The 19,765-nt window shown below is 47.0% G+C and overlaps 1 protein-coding gene across 2 annotated transcripts in view; it reads right to left on the bottom strand.

The window, feature by feature from the left end:
- The window catches only part of Bcl2l14 (BCL2 like 14), a 42,434-nt gene that overhangs the window by 3,555 nt on the left and 19,114 nt on the right, over positions 1-19,765 (bottom strand). For both annotated transcript variants that reach the window (XM_021165041.1, XM_021165040.1), the window contains exons 3-6: positions 10,817-11,259; positions 7,296-7,457; positions 4,490-4,560; positions 2,196-2,462 (exon numbers count right to left, since the gene is read on the bottom strand). In XM_021165041.1, coding sequence (XP_021020700.1) covers positions 2,196-2,462; positions 4,490-4,560; positions 7,296-7,457; positions 10,817-11,252 — 936 coding nt within the window. In that variant the 5' untranslated portion in view covers positions 11,253-11,259. The remainder of the gene's footprint in view (positions 1-2,195; positions 2,463-4,489; positions 4,561-7,295; positions 7,458-10,816; positions 11,260-19,765) is intronic.

The raw sequence follows: 19,765 nt of genomic DNA, 5'->3' as shown, positions 1-19,765 counted from the left end.
CTGAGCCAGCCCTCCAGCCCAGCATAAGGTTTCCTAAGGTTCATGGGGCTTTATTTCCTTTTGTGGCTCGGTCCTATTCCACCATGTAGCATGAGCTCCCTTCTGCTAACTGCCATTATTAATCGATGGGCACTGCAGTTGTTTCTGCTTCACGGCTGTTGCAAATAGCGAATACTGCCATGAACACTTATGTCCATGTTCTGGGTGAGAATCTGTTTTCCATTTCTGGGGTGTGCAGGTGGTAGCTTAATTTTACTTTTTGTGGTGTCAGGGATCAAACTCACTGCCTTTGCCTGCTGAATGTGTATTCTACTACTGGGCTACACACCCAGCTCCTGGTGACTCTACTTAACTCTAGTTAACAATTTGCTAACTGCCAGATTGTTCCCCCAAGGAGCTGTACGGTTCTGCAATCCAACCAACGACATAATCAGGGGGATTCCAGTTCCCACAGCCTCACAGATAATCCTTGCCACAAGCATCCCAGAGGGTAGAGTCCTTCAGCTTTTTGGCTTACATCTCCCCACAACTGAAGTGAGCGCGCAACTGTCTTTTCCTTTCCTTATTGACTATTTCTATAGCCTCCTGAGAGAAACAGTGTACAAATCTATTGAGCATTAAAAAAATTAAATTACTTGTCTTTTTTTTAATATAGTGGAATTGTAAGAGTTCATTATGTCTTCTGGATGTAAATCATTTATTTCAATATATGACCTGCAAAAATAGTGCCCCATTCTGCATGCCTACCTCCACAACTTAACACTTATCAGTCATTTGGTTTGAGTTCATTCTGTTCTCTTCCCTCCCTCACTCTTCCTTCTTCCCTCCCTTCTCACTCTCTCTCCTTCAATCTGTTTCCCTCTTCAATTCCTATCCTCATTTCCTTCTCCTCCTCTCCTATTTTCTCTCCCCCACTCTCACCTCCCCTTCGCTCTTCTCCTCTCCTCCCCCTTCCCCTCCCTGCTCCATACTGGGGATGGAACCCAGAACCTCATACATGCCAAACACACACAGCCATAGCATCACTGAGCTACATCCCTGGTCATTCCTCTTTTCATCCCCCACCCTCTCACAGTGGTCAGGAAAGAAAGGCAGCAGAGGGACTCAATGGTCTCTTGACAAGAAGAAGGGGAAACTGAACTACTGTTGAGGGATCTAATCCTTTCAGAATTAGTCAGGCAGTTTGAACTTGGGGGTGGTTAGCACACTGCCCAGTTGTCAAACCTGCTGTGAAAGTGAGAAGCAGCAATGGGTAGAAGGTTGGGCTAAGTTAAGTGGGGTGCCACTGAGGACAGTGGCAGGCTTTTCAGTTCAATGGAAAAGGTATGCCACACTTCCCAGCCTGTGAGGAAGACCATACCTACAGCAACTCAAGTGTCCTGCTGGCCCCTGGAACACAGTATGAAAGAAGCCCAAGGATAATGAGTGAGGGCCCTTCCTCCTAAGACTAACATTGGCCGCTTGGGAATGAAAGCTCTGGAGAGACCCTCTTTTCCAAGTTGGTTAATCTTGAATATGCTAGTTTGTGGGGGATCTCAGGGGACAGAGATCAGTGATGGAGGAAGGGCTGAGGCTGAGGCCCAGAAGGAAGGAAGCTGTTACAATTGCTCTCAGCTTATCAAAAATAGATGCGAGTCCAGGTGTTCATTCTCCAGTTTTGTGTCCTTGTGCCCCGTTGATCTGAGCAGCAATGCTGGGATACCGTAAGCCTGAATCTCTGTAGGACGGTCAGCCCACATCCTGTAGCATCAAGGAAAGTGAGAAGTGTGCCCTGCCCTCAGCTGACCAGCAGAATTTTGCTGCTGCAGAATTAGTGAAAACAGACATGGCATCCATTGGAACATGTCTCACCAGCTCCTCATTTCCTGCTTCCTCTAACCCTTTGCCCCCTCCTATGACATACACTCTGGGAGCTCAGTAAATATTTGTGGACAAAGAAGATCATTGCAAATATGCTCCAGTGGATGGGACTTGTCTCTTGCCACTTGAGAACCTCTTCACAGATGTGGTCCCTCCATCGTATAAAATCTTGTCATCTATCCCTTATTAGAGAAGCTGTGTGTGTGTGTGTGTTAAGGTCTCATTGTGTAGTCCAGGCTGCTCCCAAACTCACACTCTTCCTGCCTGGGCTTTCCAAGTGCACATATGTGCCACAGTGCCTTGATGAAGGGATTTTCTTTGTGGGTTGAACTTACCCATCCGCCATTCTGCTGGATCCAGGGGGAGAAGTACTCTCTTAGGTACTTGGTGCCGAAGCCCAGCATTCTATTCATTGGGTGGTTGTCGATGGCCGTGAGTTTGGCGATGGCGTCTATTGCAAGGGCAGCCTTAAAGCCCTGAGCTTTGACCTCTGATTCTCCTCTGGTGTCCACGTCCCTCAGGAACAGGTCTGTGATGGTCTTGAATGTTGAGTAGGACAGCCCATCCTGGAAGCTGCTCATCAAAGCCTTGTCTTTCTTTATCTGTATACAAGAGGAGAAGCAATTGGGAGGCATGGGGAAGGCCATTCTTGCACCCCAAAGCACCAGCAGAGACACCTTGGACTGCAGTGCCAACCTGGCACCACATCTCACAGAGCCAAGTGGAGCCATGAACCTGCTCTGTTAATCCCTTTCATGGGTACAAATAAGGACAAAACTAAAAGTTGTACTCAATACTCAGGTACCTCCCAAACACCAGAGATGGGCAAGAGTCATGGTTGATGAAGACTCAAGTTCTTAACCATGGGGCCCACAGTCTAGTGGAAATGGCAAATAGCGCTGTGTGCTTTTCAAGAGGCAGGGTGATGGATGGGGTCCAAGACTTAGGGTGTGCCCTCTGCCTCATCCTCTCAGTGCAGTTTCATTTGTCATGTCTATTGATTTCCTCTCTGAACTAGCATAAAGATAGCACGGTGTTAGATAAGGAGGAGGAGACCTGGGGGCACAGTGGAGCCAGGGAAGACTCCCCACGTGCATTTGTTCACTAAAAATAAAAGGAGGCGGGGCTGGTGATATGGCTCAGTGGGTACTTACTGCCAAGCCTGAGTTAGACCCCTAGGATCCATGGTAGAAGGAGAACACAGATCCTCTGATTTCCATGTGTGTTTCATGGCACATGTACATCCCACCTCACCTCTACATGAATAAATAAATGTACAGAAAAAAATTCCAGATTCCTTTCCCATTATTCAACCCAGTCGATTTCACCTCCAGCATCCTCCCCTCTGTTCTTGTTTCCTTTGGATTGCTATGTTTCCCTTGTTTTGTTGTTGGTTTGTTGAGACAGGCTCTTACTCTGGAGCTCAGGCTAGCTTGAAGCCCCAAGTGTGGGATTATAGATGTGTGCTACCATGCCTAGTACCACATTAATCGTTTTCCACTGGTGGTTGATGTTTAATGGCAATTCTACAGATGAAGCCATTCCTTCACAAGGTAATCCTTGGCTGGACGGGTGGCCATGAGTACCAGAGAGTTGAGTCTCATGCTGAGGGGCTGTGAACTGCTGGAACGGCAGCTTGAGTTCCGTATCTATGACACTATCAGATTCCTGTTTCCTCTGAGGCTCACCCTAGCCCTGCCAGTGATGCCAAAGCTCATACTCTCTGCTCTCTTCTCATTAGCCCAGTACCCTCAGTTTTCACTCCACACCTTCCCTAGGCCCTCTGTCCCCCCCCCCCTTTTTTTTTCCATGACCCGGGCACATGTCTGCCAAGACTGTTGGGAGAAGAGCTGTGATGGTGCCGAGACTGCTGCCAGTTAATTCTGCTTTCCCCTTCTGCAGAAGCCCACACACATTGTCTCTGGACCCAACTTCCTCCTAACAGGCCTTGACCATAAAAGAAAAATCTATAAGCTAGATCCTGATTGACAGAGAAATGGCTAATTATCTGTGGGCACAAGACACAGATGTCTTCTGACCACACTATGAGTTTGTTCTTCAGTGTCACCTGAGGACAGCTGTCTCACTGATGAAAAGGGTGGGTTCTCCACTTCTCCACTTCAATGGGTTCCCTAAGTTGCACTAGACTGCCCCTCCTAGGTGAACTGCTAAGAGAGACTTTAGGCGGGCACAGTCCAACAACTGTATGGGAGGATTTCCGAGAGGATCCCAGCCTTTGAATAGCCATGAGACACACATCCAGGCTGCTGGGCAATTGCAAACATCCAGAATCCCCTGAGACTCAGTTACACAGGGAAAGAGGGTGATAAAACTCATGCAGCAAATTTTCATTTTCCAACGTCTCCTCTTACAAGAACACAGTTGCATTTCTTGTTTCCAGAAATTCCAAAGAGGCTCCAGAAGATTTCCTTATGCTTCCCAAAGTGATTCATTTTTGAGATGCTGCCAGCATGAAGATGTGGACTCCAAGGGAAATACAATTTAGGACCAAGTAAGTAGAAGCCAGGACTCTGCAGAGGATGGGGGTTAGAGCCTGGCTCACAATTCCTTGTCCTGCCCTAGTGCGTAGGCGCAGACAGGAATTGGATCAGCTCATGGAGCTCCGTACCTCTCTTCCCAACTGATCCCCCGAGAATTTCAGCAGCTCAACAATCTTGCTTATTATTTGGTCTTCTCCATCTGTTGGGGACGATAAAAATTCCAGTTATTTTTCTCTATAAATGTTTCTTTCTAGTGGCAAGGTATGTGTCTTGGTTAGGGATGAAGAGAGAAGCAAGCATTCACGTCCTTAGTTGATAAATCTCACCATTCATGACTTCTGCAGTCCCATCCCTTGTTTTCTTCATCGGGGTCCTTCCTATCCTTCCCTGAGAAACTTACCACTGTATGAATCCTGAACATGAGTTCCACGACACATAATCACGTCCATGAAGATTCTTAGGAGACATTTCCCTCTTATTTGTATTTAATTTTTATTTTTCCACTAGGTTATAGTTACAGCCCATTTCCACCCCACATGGTGGGGGTCAAAACCAGGGCCTCCTGCTTTCTAGGCCAAAGCTCCACCACTGAGCCCCAACCCCAACCCCCCTTCCTCTTTTCCTCCTACCTCCTCAGCAGATGGTACTTATGTGAAGTATACAGCCATTGTGTGTGTGTCCGTGCCCACGTGCATGTAGAAACATTGGCAGTCTTCCTCTGTTTTTTTTCTACCTTAGTTTTTGAGACCGGAGCTCTTATTGAACTGGTGCTGAGCTGAGCTGGACTGACTGGCTAGATGGTCCTTGTGCCACACACACAAACACATGCCCCTATGCATAGATTCGTATAGGATCTGGAGTTCTGAACTCAGGCTCTGGGCATAGAGAATACCTTACCAGCTGAACCAACTTCCCAGGCCCATATGTGCCACATCTGATTATAATCCTACCATTGTCAGAATGCGTGGAGCCAAATTTAAGCCCAAATGCAAAGTGACATTTTCTTGGGGACTACTCTCCTTCTTAAACCCATTTTATTCCCTTACGTGGTTTCTTTTCTTTCCTTTCCTTTTTCCTTTCCTTTCCTTTCCTTTCCTTTCCTTTCCTTTCCTTTCCTTTCCTTTCCTTTCCTTTCCTTTCCTTTCCTTTCCTTTCCTTTTCTTTTTTCTTTTCTTTTTCTTTTTAATGTTACTTTTAAGCTTGGTTGGTTTTTATGTGACTACAATTTATACTCTCTCACTCCATGTCTCTACAAGGTGGGACACGTGGGAATGAAAAGAACAAATTCCTGAGGTCCCCAGGCTGGAATGGCAGTTGGATTAAAACGTAACTGCCCCTGACATGGCCTATGAGGGTTCTCCTTCCACAGCTTGCTACTTTGTAAACATAACGGTGAAAATGATCGTCACTACAGTACAGAATCCAAACGGAACAGCCAGAAACTGAGAGAATCGAGTTTCTGACTTACGGCCCCGTCTCTTGAAGCTACAGGATCCACAAGTTTGTCTTGGCTAGAGGCAAGGGAGACCAGGGAATTAATGTAGCCAGGCCCAAGAAGGTCTTGGCTAGAGGCAAGGTAGACCAGGGAATTAATGTAGCCAGGCAGAGGAGAGGAGAGTGATAACCTGGACTCACAACCCTGAGAGAAAACAGGCCTGTAAATTTCCATAGCCCTGTCTGCTTCTGTCTCTGTGGGAAAGACAGAGTACTGGAGTCTTGGGTTCCTCCTGTAGGCAGGGAGCAGTGCCTTGGCTTTAGCTTGCCTGACAGGATCAGTTTCTACCTCCCAGGCACACTTGGGACGGCAATAAAGCCTCAGCTCTTTCTTGTTAGCGTGCTTGGAGGGCTCCCCACTCAAAGCCTCTTTGGCATTTTTTTTTTTTTTTGGTTTCGGATAGACAGCAGACAGTGGAAAAAAATCCACACCCTGTCTCAAGGTCTGAGATAAACGATGCCTTCGTGGAGAGAACTCTGCTTTATCCTTCACCGTGCTACAGACCCCGGAGGCACTTTGTCACCATAGTCACACCCCCTTCTAGGGGCTGAGGAGAGAGAGCTGAGAGGAAGGTCAGCAATGAAGGAAGGCAAACCCGGCTCCCTTCAGTGCCTCCCTCTGATCCCAGGGTTTCCTTAAGGCTTCTAGAGTCTGTAGTAGTCCCAGCCATTGCTACAGTGTACCCAGTGACTGGTCTAATTTGGTCCCCAATTCTCCCCTTTTTCAGCACCTTCTGAATCAGACCTGGGGATGCTGAATCAAAAATGAACTGTTTCCCACAGGTTCACGCCTTGAATGCCTGTCCTCAACGGTTGGCACTGTTTGGGAAGGTTGTGGAGGTTTAGGGGGTGGGGCCTGCCTGGAGGAAGTGGAAAACTGAGGGCGGGCCTGTGGGGGTATATTATGACTGGCCACTTCCTGCTTTCTTTGCTTCCTGATTGACTACAGAATGAACATCCGCCATCTGCTGTACTCTGCAGCCATGTTCTTCTGCCTAAATGTATGTGGCCAACAACCATTGAATGCAACTCTCTGAAATCCTAAGACAAAATAAATTTTTTCTCCCTTACATTGCTGCTGGTAGGCATTTTTCTCACAATGGCAAGAAAAATAAATGTGTCTGACCGTACTGGGTGTTTCACAGGGGTCCTGGGTTGGCTGATGCTCTAACTCTATGTACTAGCATGATTAGAGCTAGTCCTCCTCTCCCTCCATGGGAGACTTTTCTTCTGACTTAGCAGTGGGCTGACATGTTGGCCAACAAGCTAATGGCATCCCTGTGTCTTGGGTGATGTCTCAAGGTCTCCATCGTGTTACCTTCAAGTGGGCTGAGATTCCCAATCCGCAGAGCCCCGAGCTGTGTCCACACAAACACACCCAGACACTTCTGTCTGGCACATGCTCAACCCAACACGCTCAACTCAGCAAGGAAGGCTTACCTTTCTTAGAGTCACAAAGTCCTTCAAGCCTGAAGTACAGAATCTCTGGGACCCTCTCTTTGAGCTTGCTTCCTCCCTGGCTGTGGATGACATCTGGTGGTGGCCAGGAGTAAACGATTTCAGCCACTCTGTTAGCAATACAAGCCACTTTGGAATCCACAACTGAAACAAGAAAGCACAGCTCAGAGGCCATCCCCAGAACTGGGGATGCAGTGTGGACTTCCGGTTGTTTAGGATGAAGAGGCCAGCTTCGGATAAAAGGACTATGCCCAGGAGTTTGTGTTTGAAGCGGGACAGTCTTCAGAAGAGACTAGCAATTCCCCATACGCTGGGATAAGGGGGCAGTATACAGCGGCCCTTCCGCACCTTCATCTTTTCTCCCTTGCAAAGGAATGCACCCAACGTGGCGTGGGGTGCTAGCATTGCTTGAAAGAATGTTCGTGGTGCTTTTATTTTTATTAAGTTTAATTACATTTAAGGGTAACCTTTATACATTGGAGAGGGAGAGGTTCCCAGGAAAGTGTTCAATAGTCTGATACGCCTTGCTTTTATAGTCAATTTCCCCTTAAGTTTAATAGAAAACATTCAAGTAATGCTTATAGGTAAACAAGGCTTCGTACACACGGCCACATCTGTCACCTCAGCACTCAGGAGTCCAGGGCTGCAAGGTCGTGAGTGTCAGGCCAGCACAGACTACAGATATCTCAGAAGAGGAAGTGTGTAACATACAATTCATCATTCCTGGATTTGTGAGCCAGGAAGGGATGTGCTGTGTGTTTCCACTCAAGGAAGGAAGATTTACATGGCGAGGACTCAAGTTATAGCCACCCAGAAACAATGCAGCTTTGTATCTGCTTGGGGAAAGCGGGGTAGAGCAGGCAGGTACTTGGCTGACTTGTTGGGTAGTCATTGGTGCTCCACCAATCAGCTCACTGTAGGAACTTGAAGTGGTTCTGTGTTTGGTCCCAAGTGGAGTAGCTGAGTGTAATCAGACTGTATTTGGAGAAGAGCATTCATTCACGGTAACTAATGAAGGAGGTGGGTCAAGAGGTAGGGGTTAGTCTTGGCTACATAGCGAGGTCCTATCTCAAATAAGTAGTAAATAAACCCATACATACATATATACATATATGTGTGTGTATATATATGTATGTGTGTATATATATATGTGTATATATGTATGTATATATATATATATATATATATATATATATATATATACACACACACACACATATCCAAATAATCTAGAATAATCTAGAAAGAAAGCCATCTCTGCCTTTCTCTTTTCTTTCTGCTTGAATGGAGATATGACATCTAGAATCTCCACAGCCCTGTAGAATATGTTCTTCAGAACATCCGACATATAATTAGATATGCATAAAACTATGTATTATGGGAGCTGGAGAGATGGCTCAGCGGTTAAGAGCACTGGCTGCTCTTCCAGAAGTCCTGAGTTCAATTCCCAGCAACCACATAATGGCTCACAACCATCTGTAATGGGATCCAATGCCCTCTTCTGGTGTCTGCAGACAGTGACAGTGTACTCATGCATAAAATAAATAAATCTTAAAACAGAAACCTCTCTGTATTATGGTTATATACATTGTAATATATGGTTATTCAGCCTAAGATACAATTTGGCCAATAAACCCACTCTCTCAGTGTTTTAGCTGAATTTAGTTTTTATTCTTAATCTCATCTGAAATTTATTTTTCTTCATTCTAAAAGGGGAGGAGATGATGTGAGTGATTTCTTTTGAAAAGTTAGGAGGGAAAGTCAAGCAATACTTTTGTCATTTCCTCTAGGAAATGCGGAAGGAAAGCTGTGGAAACTTCCTGTCTCTGTGCAGGCCACAGTGACCCCTAAAGCCAGGTCATTGGGGCCTCCAACTCTGATCCACAGTTGCTGCCGCATGCGTGGGAAGACAGGGCAGGAGAGGAGGGCAGAACTCCTCTTGCTGTGACCTCAGCCACCAGTGCATTTAGAAGCAGATGAACAAATCTGAGAAGATGGCTTCGTGTGGTCCAGGCTGTGTGTCTGCCACAAAGTCTCACTGCCTCTTGAGTGGTGGGTTCTGCGTATTCTCAGGAGCCTGCATCCTCACGGTCTAACTGAAGAAGTCCCCTTGGTCACAGGCTGGTTTGGAGCCATCCATGTCCATGCAGGGCTGATTCCAACTTAGAATGATCGCAACCCTTTAAAACTGAGCCGTTACTGCCATCTGTTGACTAACTATGGACAAGTTTCCTAGGCCCAACAAACCTGGCAGGAAGGGGCTCTGCTGAGGTGGGAGTGGGTGGGATGGCGGGAGAAGCGTCTGCTGAGGTAAAGGGTACTTCAGTGGTGGTAAAGTGGGTGGAGGTAAAGCCCTCAGTGATAGTACAATTTTTTTTTCCTAACAAGGGAAGACTTTACCAGTTTTTTTTTAAAGAATAGTTTACATTTTTTGAAAAACTTCCCTTTTTAAAAGATTGTCTGCATGCATACCAGAAGATGGCATCGGATCCCATGGGACTATAGTTACACACTTTGTGAACTAGCACACGGGTGCTGGGATTTGAACTCAGGACCTCTGGAAGAGCAGCAGTGCTCTTAACTTCTGAGCCATCTCTCCAGCCCGGTGGCTTACGTTCTGAAAAGTATTTTGTTTCTTTTCAGTTTTCCAAGACAGTCTTACAGTATAACCCTAAGCTGGCCTCCAAGTTGTTAAGTACCCCAGGCTAGCCTAGAACTGGCCATGCTTTTCTTTCTGAATGCTGAGGACGGCAGGTGTGAGCCAGTGCGTTCAACTGAAAACCTATCTGCTACTATCTCTTTGCCGGAATGTCTTTCTTTCTTTCCTTCTTTCCTTCTTTCCTTCTTTCCTTCTTTCCTTCTTTCCTTCTTTCCTTCTTTCCTTCTTTCCTCCCTCCCTCCCTCCCTCCCTCCCTCCCTCTCTCCCTTCTTCCTTCCCTCTTCATCCCTGTTACTCCTCTCGTGCCCCTTCCCACTTCCCCCTCTCTTTTCTCCTCTCTCCCTTCTCCTTCCTTCCCTTTCTCTTTCTCCCTCTTTACATTGTTTGTTTATTTGTTGTTTAAGACAGGGTCTCATGTAGCTCAGGTTGGCATTCATCTCACTATATAGCCAAGGCTGGCCATGAACCCTTGAAAGTCCTGCCTCCATCATCTGGCTCTTTTCCTTGGTCTTTCCATCAACCGGAAGAAGTAGGAGAGGGTGTGACTCCCCAGTATATGGGTGTAAACACAGTACCCAGGCTCCCCAGAGATGAACTGGCTCAGGAAGAGGCAAAGCCTCTGCCCTGGCTAAGGTGCCTTCTCTCTCAAAGCAAACTTCTTTACCATCACAGAGCCAGAAAACCTCTGCTGCCACCATCCCCTCCCACCCTTCCGTCCTTGGGGAAAGTGGGCGGTGGAAAATTAAAGAAGTGGAAAGGCCTCTATCTTCAGCAAGAGGAGGCCAGCCTCTTGGCACACACAAGGAAGGAGAGCGGTGCTAGGCAGAGCTGTTCACAAGCCTACCTTCACTCTCCAGGCGCTGCTCCACACTGCTCAGGGACCTTGCCCAGTGCTGGTTGTGGAAGCCACTCTGCCGCTCTACCGGGATGGGGCCCTGAGCTCGGATCTCCTTTGGGGAGCTCGGCGGGCCTTCCTCCTTTTCGGTCACCCTGAAGAGTGTTCTCCAAGAAGACTTCTTCTTGCCCAAGCTGATGTTCTTTTCGCTGGAGGGGGAACCTCTGCAAGGCAATGATACCTGTGTCCAGGAATCAGTTGACCAAGTCCCCAGGGCTTTCTGGGACAGACTCCTTGTTCTGGAGAGCTTGGGCGAGAAGACAGCTGGGGTGTTCTTGAAGACATGGTGTCTGGCGTAGAAGGCCAGGATTTTGAACTCTATGCTGTTTGGATCATCATCCTCCAGGGGAATGTCTTCCAGGTCATACACACTGGTGCTGCACATGCTGGGTCTGGAACGACAGAGGGCAGAGGTGCTCAGCGTGGGGGAGGGGAGCATTCGCTTTGCAGGTTAAGAGAAAGCATAGGGGAGAGCTGGGAGAGCATCTTTTGGTTCTGAGCTTACATTGCTAGGATAGGCAGGAGTAACCCGTGCCAGAAAAGCCACTGTGTTACTGGGACAGGGGGAGACAGAAGCATACACAAGCAGACTACGGGCTCTAATGGAGGGGAAGATGGCTGGGTGTGGGGAGGCAGGGGAAAGACTGCTCCATATGGAGGAGCAGGTGAAGGCAACAGAAAGACAGGGGATGCGCTTTATCTTTAAAACTTCATGGCCGGGTTGCCTGGAGGTGGTGGCACACACCTTTAATCCCATCACTTGAGAGGCAGAGGCAGGCAAGTCTCTGTGAGTTCGAGGACGGTCTGGTCTACAAAGCTAGTTCTAGGGCAGCCAAGGCTACATAGAGAAACTTTGTCTTGGGAAAACAAAACTCAATCAATCAAGCAAATAAAAACCAAGAACCAAGCCGGGGCAGTGGTGGCGCACGCCTTTAATCTCACCATTTGGGAGGCAGAGGCAGGTGGATTTCTGAGTTCAAGGCCACCCTGGTCTACAGAGTGAGTTCCAGGACAGTCAGGGCTACACAGAGAAACCCTGTCTCAACAAACAAACAAACAAACAAACAAACAAACAAACAAACATTCAAAAACCAAAGCAAAGCAAACCAATGAACCAAACAAACCAAAAAACTGCATGGGCAGAGAACTTATAAAGACATGCTTGAAGTTTGCTGATAATGGTACAACACAGGTAGCTGACGGCCAGGGCTTGTGTCATGTAGCCCAGGCTGGCCCCAAACTCAATAATTTGGAATCATTCAGAGAAAATAAGCGAAAAGGCAGGTGTAGACACAGACACATATACATACATACATACACACGTTTACATACATTTTATTATTATTATTACTATTAATTATTTAATGTGTATGTGCCTACACATGCCACATATGGAGGTCTATGGTTCAGTTCTCTTTCTACCATGTGGGTTCTGGGGATGACTCTCAGGTTGGGAGGTTTGTGCATCAAGCACTTGCTGAGCTGCCTTACCAGCCTCATAGCTACCACCTTCGAGTAAGGTATTGAGCCAAGACCTTCTACATTCACAATACTCCATACCCTGTGGGTGTTGTAATTCCTAGTCAGTCCACAGAAATCTCAGGGTCAGAGATGGAATGCTGTTTTCCATAGGGCACAAAACTAGTTACTGGTGTAGGTAGGCTTCGGATTCGAATTCAGATTCGAAGACCCTTAGACCTGAAGCACAAGCTGTTTGACAATACAGCCTCAGCTGAATTTTGAATGGAAGGATAAATAGAAGGTCAGGCTTTCTTGCATCTGAGATGAAAAGGGAGAGAAGGCCTTGGTGCTCAGCAAAGCAAACTCTCTGCCAAGGCGGAGATTCTCTGGCAGGGAACCAAAAAAGGGGTAATTCTATGATAACTTCAACAAAGTAAATGGTGCAGCGTCTACTCCTTCTGTCCATATGGTTATTTGGAGGAAATGAAGATGATTGAACCACTTCCGCCCATTTCCAGGCTTGGGGTGTTATTTCTAAAGGAACTATGTGATCATGCTTCTCCCATAGGAACATGGAAGAGCTCCCTACAACACCCATTACTGCCTTTCAATTTCATAACGTAAATAAATAACGGGACCTCTCACTCAGTGACAGCTTACTCCGAGAGCCAATTACAGGAAACAAGCCATGCAAGCTGAGGCAGAAGGTACCTCAGAAGGCAGAGAGGGAGAGGCTAAGTGCACTACAGCCTCTGCAGAGGGAGCAGAGACCCCTCAGACTGGTCTAAAGACATGTCACAGACTGTGAGTGTAGAAGATAATGCACAGGTGGCATGTATGTGCACATACACACTATACAATAATGATATATGTGAATATATAAATATATGTATGTGTATATGCATGTATATAAAATGAAAGTTATACCAGGCACGATAGCTTATGATCAACACTAGGCAGAAAGATTGCAAGTTCAAGTCAGCGACTATCTTATTCTTCTTTTGTCATGTGCACATCAATTGCTGATAAGAACATGTCTTGGAAACAGGTCATCAGATGACATACTGCAAACTGTATACTGATGCATGCTAAGAGGGTTATCAGACCAGTTGCTGATATGATCTTAAGGGGCAATCCTTATACTTTGTATTTGACCGTGGTTGGCCAGAACATTACTGTGTAGTGTGGGACTGTGTAACTTTCCCTGCCTCTGTCCTTGGTAGGGGTCTTAGCTATGCTTCCTTCTCTTGCTGGTTCTGTTTTGGTTTTGGCCTGAGAGCTGAAGATACTGTAATCATGATCGAGCTAACGTGCTCTTAGTGGAATCCACTGGCACATCCCTCTTTTCCCTTCCACTGTGCCCTCCCATACCAGGGCCAACCTATAAAAGGACAGGATAGCATCAGACAGGGATTTAAGCAGTAGGACATGGTTCAGACAGGCAGACTGGACTCGAGTGTGGGACTTGTGATCATGGTCTGACAGCTCCAAACTCGCATTACCATTGGGCGATTCAATCTCTTTGGTCCTTGTTTTCCACATAAACTGAGATTCACATGTCAAGGATCTAGCTCAGTGACAATACACTTACCTAACAGATATAAGGACCTGGGTTCCCAGCACCATAAGAAAATAAACAAACAAACCTCCTCTTGTCTAGACCGAGAATGTTCTCTAACTCCCCTACCTTGGCTTTGATGTTCGAAGAAAGCATAGGACTCCAGCATCTTCGCAGGGTGAGTGCTTCCTATGTGGCTTTATTTAGAAGAGGCTTGAGCCTCTGAGGAACAGCTTCATGGCCAGGCTCAGGGCTAAGCTAGGCAAATTCTAGTGGAATTTGTATCTGGGAGCTACAGGGTGGTTAGGCCAAAAGTGAAGTGAAGAAAGGGGAGAAGGGGTTTCCCCCAGGGCAGTGACGGGCAGTCTTGTAAAACCCAGCACCTGCTACACACACAGTCGTATTTATACAAGGATGAGTGGGTGTGAACAAGCAGTCTGGGAGCGCAGCGTGAAGGGGCACCATGGCCAGCCTCTTCCCTTCCTTTCTGTTTCTTCATATTCCGGGCCAATTCCTATGCTTTGACATTCTGTTTCTCCTAAACTGCTCCAACTGCACACTCACTATGCCTGAAGTCTAGGGTTCTACTGGGAGCCACTAAGCTGACTGCAGGACACACTTCTTCTGGCTTTCTTATTGATGTTCTTCCTTTGCTTATCAAGCCCATCTGCCCAGTGTTTCCTATACAGCCCTTCCCACAAGTCACTAGCTCCTCCCACTCACCCAGCCTGTCCCTCACCTCTATTCCCCATCCCTTCACAATGTTCCCTGCTGCTTCAGCTCCTCTGTTCTCTTCAGAGCACCATCATGTCACACTTGGACTATACTGAGATATTCTCCTCTCTCCAACCCAGGTTCCGCCCCCAGTAGCCAAATGATCTCCTAAGAATGGACAGCTTGGGGCTGGAGAGATGCCTCAGTAGTTAAGAGCACTGACTGCTCTTCCAGAGGTCTTGAGTTCTATTCCCAGCAACCACACGGTGGCTCACGGCCATCTCTGATGTGATCTGATTCCCTCTTCTAGTGTGTGTCTGAAGACAGCGACAGTGTACTCATATACATAAAGTAAATGAATAAATCTTAAAAAAAAAAAAAGAAGAATGGACATCTTAGGGCCTGCCTAGATGGCTCAGTTGAAAAATTGTGCACTACATTACAAGCTTAATATCGTGAGTTGGATCCCTAGAGTCCTCAGAGAAGCCAGGCTTGGCGTACATATGTAGGCTGTGACAGGATACAAGGTGGAAATCAGAGGATCACTGAAAGACGATCATCAAAATAAGTCAGGACAGGAACTCAAGCAGGCCAGGAACCTGGAGGCAGAAGCTAATGCAGAGGCCACGGGTAGGTACTGGCTTGCTCCTCATGGCTTGCTCAGCTTGCTTTCTTACAGAACCCAGGACTGCCAGTCCAGGATGGCACCACTCACAATGGATTGGGCCCTCCCCTATTAATTACTAATTTAAAAATGCCCTACGGGCTTGCCTACAGCCCAGGCTTATGGAGGCATTTTCTCAATTGAGACTCCTTCCTCTCTGATGACTGTAGCTGGTGTCAAGTTGACATAAAACAAGCCAGTGCAATGACTCATGGGTCAAGTGGCCTGGCAGAACAATAAGAGAGATCCTGCCTCAAAACAAGGTGGAAGGAGGGAACTCCCCAAAGTTGTTCTCTGCCTCCCCCAATTCTGATGCAGTGGTATGTATACCCCAAACTCACCCCCAGAGTATGACTTAAAACCTGAATATATCAATAGCTCCTGTATGCAATGCCTATCTCTAAAGCTGGGATGAGCATTCTGTGCCATTTGCTGTGACTAAAATGACGAAAACCTATGATGTGATTTAAAAAATCAGATCTGTAGATCTATTTAAAGAACTTATCGCACTTGCAGAGGATCTGGGTTCCACATGGTGGCTCTCAACCATCTGTACTGCTGGTTACAGAGGATCTAATGCTCTCTACCATACCCTATGGGCTCCTGTTTATATGCAGTGCATATAAACTTATACGCTCACACACATACACATGAGGAAAAAAAAGTTTTCCTAGATTTTAATCTGATCCAAGCCTCTAGATCTAACACCATTTTACAGAGTATAGGATGCAGAGGAATGACCTAATGATCATGAAGATGCGGTGACCTAAACTCAGGGTGTGGCTAACCCCGATGCAGATGAGTCTGTGATTCTCCCTACTCAGGAGGCTGAGGCAGGAGAATTGCAAGTTTGAGGCTAAGCACTGCTACATCGTAAGACTTGGTCTCAGAAAGAAATAATGAGGCGATGGCCATTTTTCTTAACAGATGGCGATCATGTGCACATACAAACACATGCGGAGGTCAAGGAGAGTATTACAGAATAGAAGACACATAAACACATTCCTCCCATGCAACAAGCGCTTGCTTTAGATCTGAGTTCAAACCCACTCTCCTTGTAAGAGGCAGACACTCTGAGACAGTCAGGGAGGTCTGCATATGACACGTGCTTTACCTGGCTCTGACTTGTACCTCTAAAAGTATTTGCTGTGTATGCAAATAAGAGTTTACACAGCGTAAAGATATGATAGCTAATCTTCATTGTCACCTGACTGGATTTAGAACCACCTAGGAGACAGGCATCTGGGCAGGTCTGTGAGGGCTTTAACCGAGGAAGGGACACCTGTCCTGAATGTGGGTGACAGCATCCCAGGGACTAGGAAAGGGAAGAGAGTGAGTTAGCCTGGTATTCATCTCTCTCTGCTTTCCAACAGGAGCCCCAGTGTGATCAGCCACTGGAAGCTCCTGCCACCACAGCCACAGCCCCTCTCGATGCTTAGCCTTCCCTAAGTGTGAGTCCAGATAAACTCCCTTCTGTATGCTGCTTCTGTCAAGTATATTGTCATGGCAACAAGGGTAACTGATACAGATACGAAGAGTAGAGCTTTCTAAGCGGAGCTTTGCCTGACAGTTTGCGGGTGCACACCAGATACAAGTGAATCGATGAATGGATGAGTGAATGAATGCCAGATCAAACACAAGGCATCTGGTGGATTATGAATTTGAGCAGTTTCTGATAGATTATAAATAAATGTTACTATATCTATGTCCCAAATTTTACAAATTGAGCTCTTTTACATCTAGAATTCAAATGCAACTGGGTGTTTTGTATTTGCTAAATCTGATAACACCACTAATAAAAGATGCTGCTGAGAAGTCCTGAGACCTAATGGCTGAAAGGTTGGGTGCGAGGAAACTGAGACAAGCAAAAGAATCAGTCAGAAAGTGTGTCCGCAGTAAGTGAGACGGAGACTCAGGCAAGACTGAGCTCAGACTACTCAGGGAAGGGGTCTGGAAGCTTCCTTTTAAACTGGGTGGTTTGAGTCAGGTGTGATGGGTCACACAGTCAATCCCAATACTAGCCCCTAGCTCCTGAGTTAGATGACCTTTGGGAAGCAGAGGAAGGGGTAGGGGCAGGTAGATCTCTGAGCTTTCAAGGCCAGCTTGGTGTCATAGAGGTACCTGCCCCTGCCCCACCTAAAACTGTCAATAAAAACCAAAACTGGGCAGCCCAGGACAGGCAGTGGGTGGGACACTCTTGTCCCATAATTGCTTCATCTGAGGACAAGTTTGGAGCTCTGTGCCTCCATGAGAGATGTTCACAAAACCCAAACATCTCAGTGCATCATGGAGAGCGGGTGTAGGCTTTCCAACGGCAGCTGTGCATCTAAGCTCCCAGGGAGAGGAAGGATCTGGCTTCTCCAAGAAACAGGTTCCTTAAATGGCTGAATCAGGAGCCTCATCAGAAACGGGGGGGTGGGTGGGGGGACACTGAGCTGAAGAGAGAGCCTGGTGTCCTTCCACTTTGTAAAAGGAGAGACTTTTATCTAGCCAGTTAGACAGGTCCTGGGGACTGAGATTAATACTGGGGAGGTTCAAGCAGAAGAAAGGTGATTGTCAGGGAAGACGGCAGCAGACAGACAGATGGAAGACAGGGTTCTGTGGCAGGAGCTGGGAACTCAGGTGGGCAAATGGAGACAGAAAAATGTGAACGAGTGTCCTCAGCAGCTGGGTGTGGCAGTCCCAGAGTGTAAGGCCAGAGGCTGAAGCAGGACTAGTTTGAGACTAGCCTTCGCTGTAGGGAAAGGGAAAATGTTGAGAGAGCATTTGAATATGAATACACTGTATAAATACTTGGGATCCTGAAAGAATAGATAACATGACCTTCATTAAGGGAGAACTACCGCGGAGCTGAGAACTTGGTCTTATTTGAAAGCAGCAAGAGAATTTATCACAATTGCTGCTGTCTGTTCACAGGGGCTCCCAGTGACCTTTCTACTTAACAGGGCAGTGGTTCTCAACTTGTGGGTTGTGCGCCCTTTGTGGGGTTAACTGACCCTCTCACAAGGGTTGCCTACAGCCACAGGAAAGCACAGCTATTTGCATTATGGTTTTTTAAAAGTAGCAAGATCATAGTTAGGAAGTAGCAGTGAAAATAATTTTACCTTTGGGGGGGTCACCACAACATGAGGAACTGTACTAAAGGATCGAAGCATTAGGAAGGTTGAGAACCACTGCAATAGAAAGTACCCCAATTTCTGGACGGTAGAAATATAAATGGTAAATTTAGTGTTGGCGGCAGTCCCAAGGGACTCTTCAGAGGTCTAAATGTTAATTCGGGAATTCAGGGGCTCATTGTCTCTCTCTCACCCCACTACAGTTTTCTTCCTGGTCATGTCCCACTCTCATAGATAAACACGGCAGCTTCATTGGACTCTCTCCCCTTCCAGAGAGTTCCCTGAAGCGTCCTCTGAAAGGCAGGTGCTTGGTGTGTGGTGTTCTGGGAAGACCAGACTGCAGGGGCCACCCAGACCCTTGCTGAGCGAGTGGCAGTCACACTGAGAAGTTTTCTAGTCTGTGGACTCCTGGTCTGTGGTGGAGGAGGTGAGATTTCACTTCCCTTCCTCAGGCAGGTGGGTGAGCAGCTCCCTGAGAGACCAGCAGAGTCTAGTGTCTGTCTGGGTTCAGCTGCAGTTGTAACCTCACCTGGCTTGCCGCACATCTGCTCGTCTTGGAGGCAAGAGCTAGGGAGTGTAACTGAACTTACAGGTCCTCTTAGGGAGGTCCCTAGACTCAGCCACAAAGCTCCATTATGCCTGGTGACCTTGAGCCTCACCTTCAGCATCCTGGGTCCCTTTTGCCAGGGGGACTCTGTCTATGCGTCTCCCTCTCCCACTTTCTCCAGACCTCTAAGTGTCTCTGGTCTTTCTGCCTTCTCTGTTATGTCCAAGGATAAGACAATTCTTTAGTTCTGAAGGTGAAAAAATGACACAAAATGCCTTAATTTCTCACGACAGAAGCTAAACACAGAGAGAAAACCTTCAGCCTGTCTCTCACAGAAGACAGAAGCTCTGACTGGGGAAATGGGGGCAGAGACCTCAGGGAGAAGAGCGTTCTCCTTAGAACATCTACGGGACTTGGCTACGCACCCAAGTTTCTACAGAGTGTCTTCAGGTTCAACCCATGGGGGGGGTCCCATACTGGACCCCAGCCCTGCTCTAAGCCAATCATTTCTGCTGGCTCTGACCAGCTCTCCTGCCACTATCACTATATACCTTGTCATATTTCCACCAAGAGAGAAAAGACCACGCTTAAAAAGACCAGTCAGCCACAGATTCGTTACCATCTAAAACCTCTGTATAAAGAGAAATAGAATGAGAAGACTTTGTTGGGTGTGGTGGCCGTGCATGCCTTTAATCCCAACACTGCTGGACGCAGAAGCAGGGGGATCTCCACTTTCGAGGGCCAGCCTGGTCTACAGAGCAAGTTTCAGGACAGCCAGGGAGGGCTACATAAGAGAGAGAAACCCTGTCTCAAACAAAAACAAAAACAAAACAAACAA

The sequence above is a fragment of the Mus caroli genome, chromosome 6 (assembly GCF_900094665.2).
Source record: "Mus caroli chromosome 6, CAROLI_EIJ_v1.1, whole genome shotgun sequence".
NCBI classification, from domain to species: Eukaryota; Metazoa; Chordata; class Mammalia; order Rodentia; family Muridae; genus Mus; species Mus caroli.
This window is presented reverse-complemented; position numbering and strand designations above follow the sequence as displayed.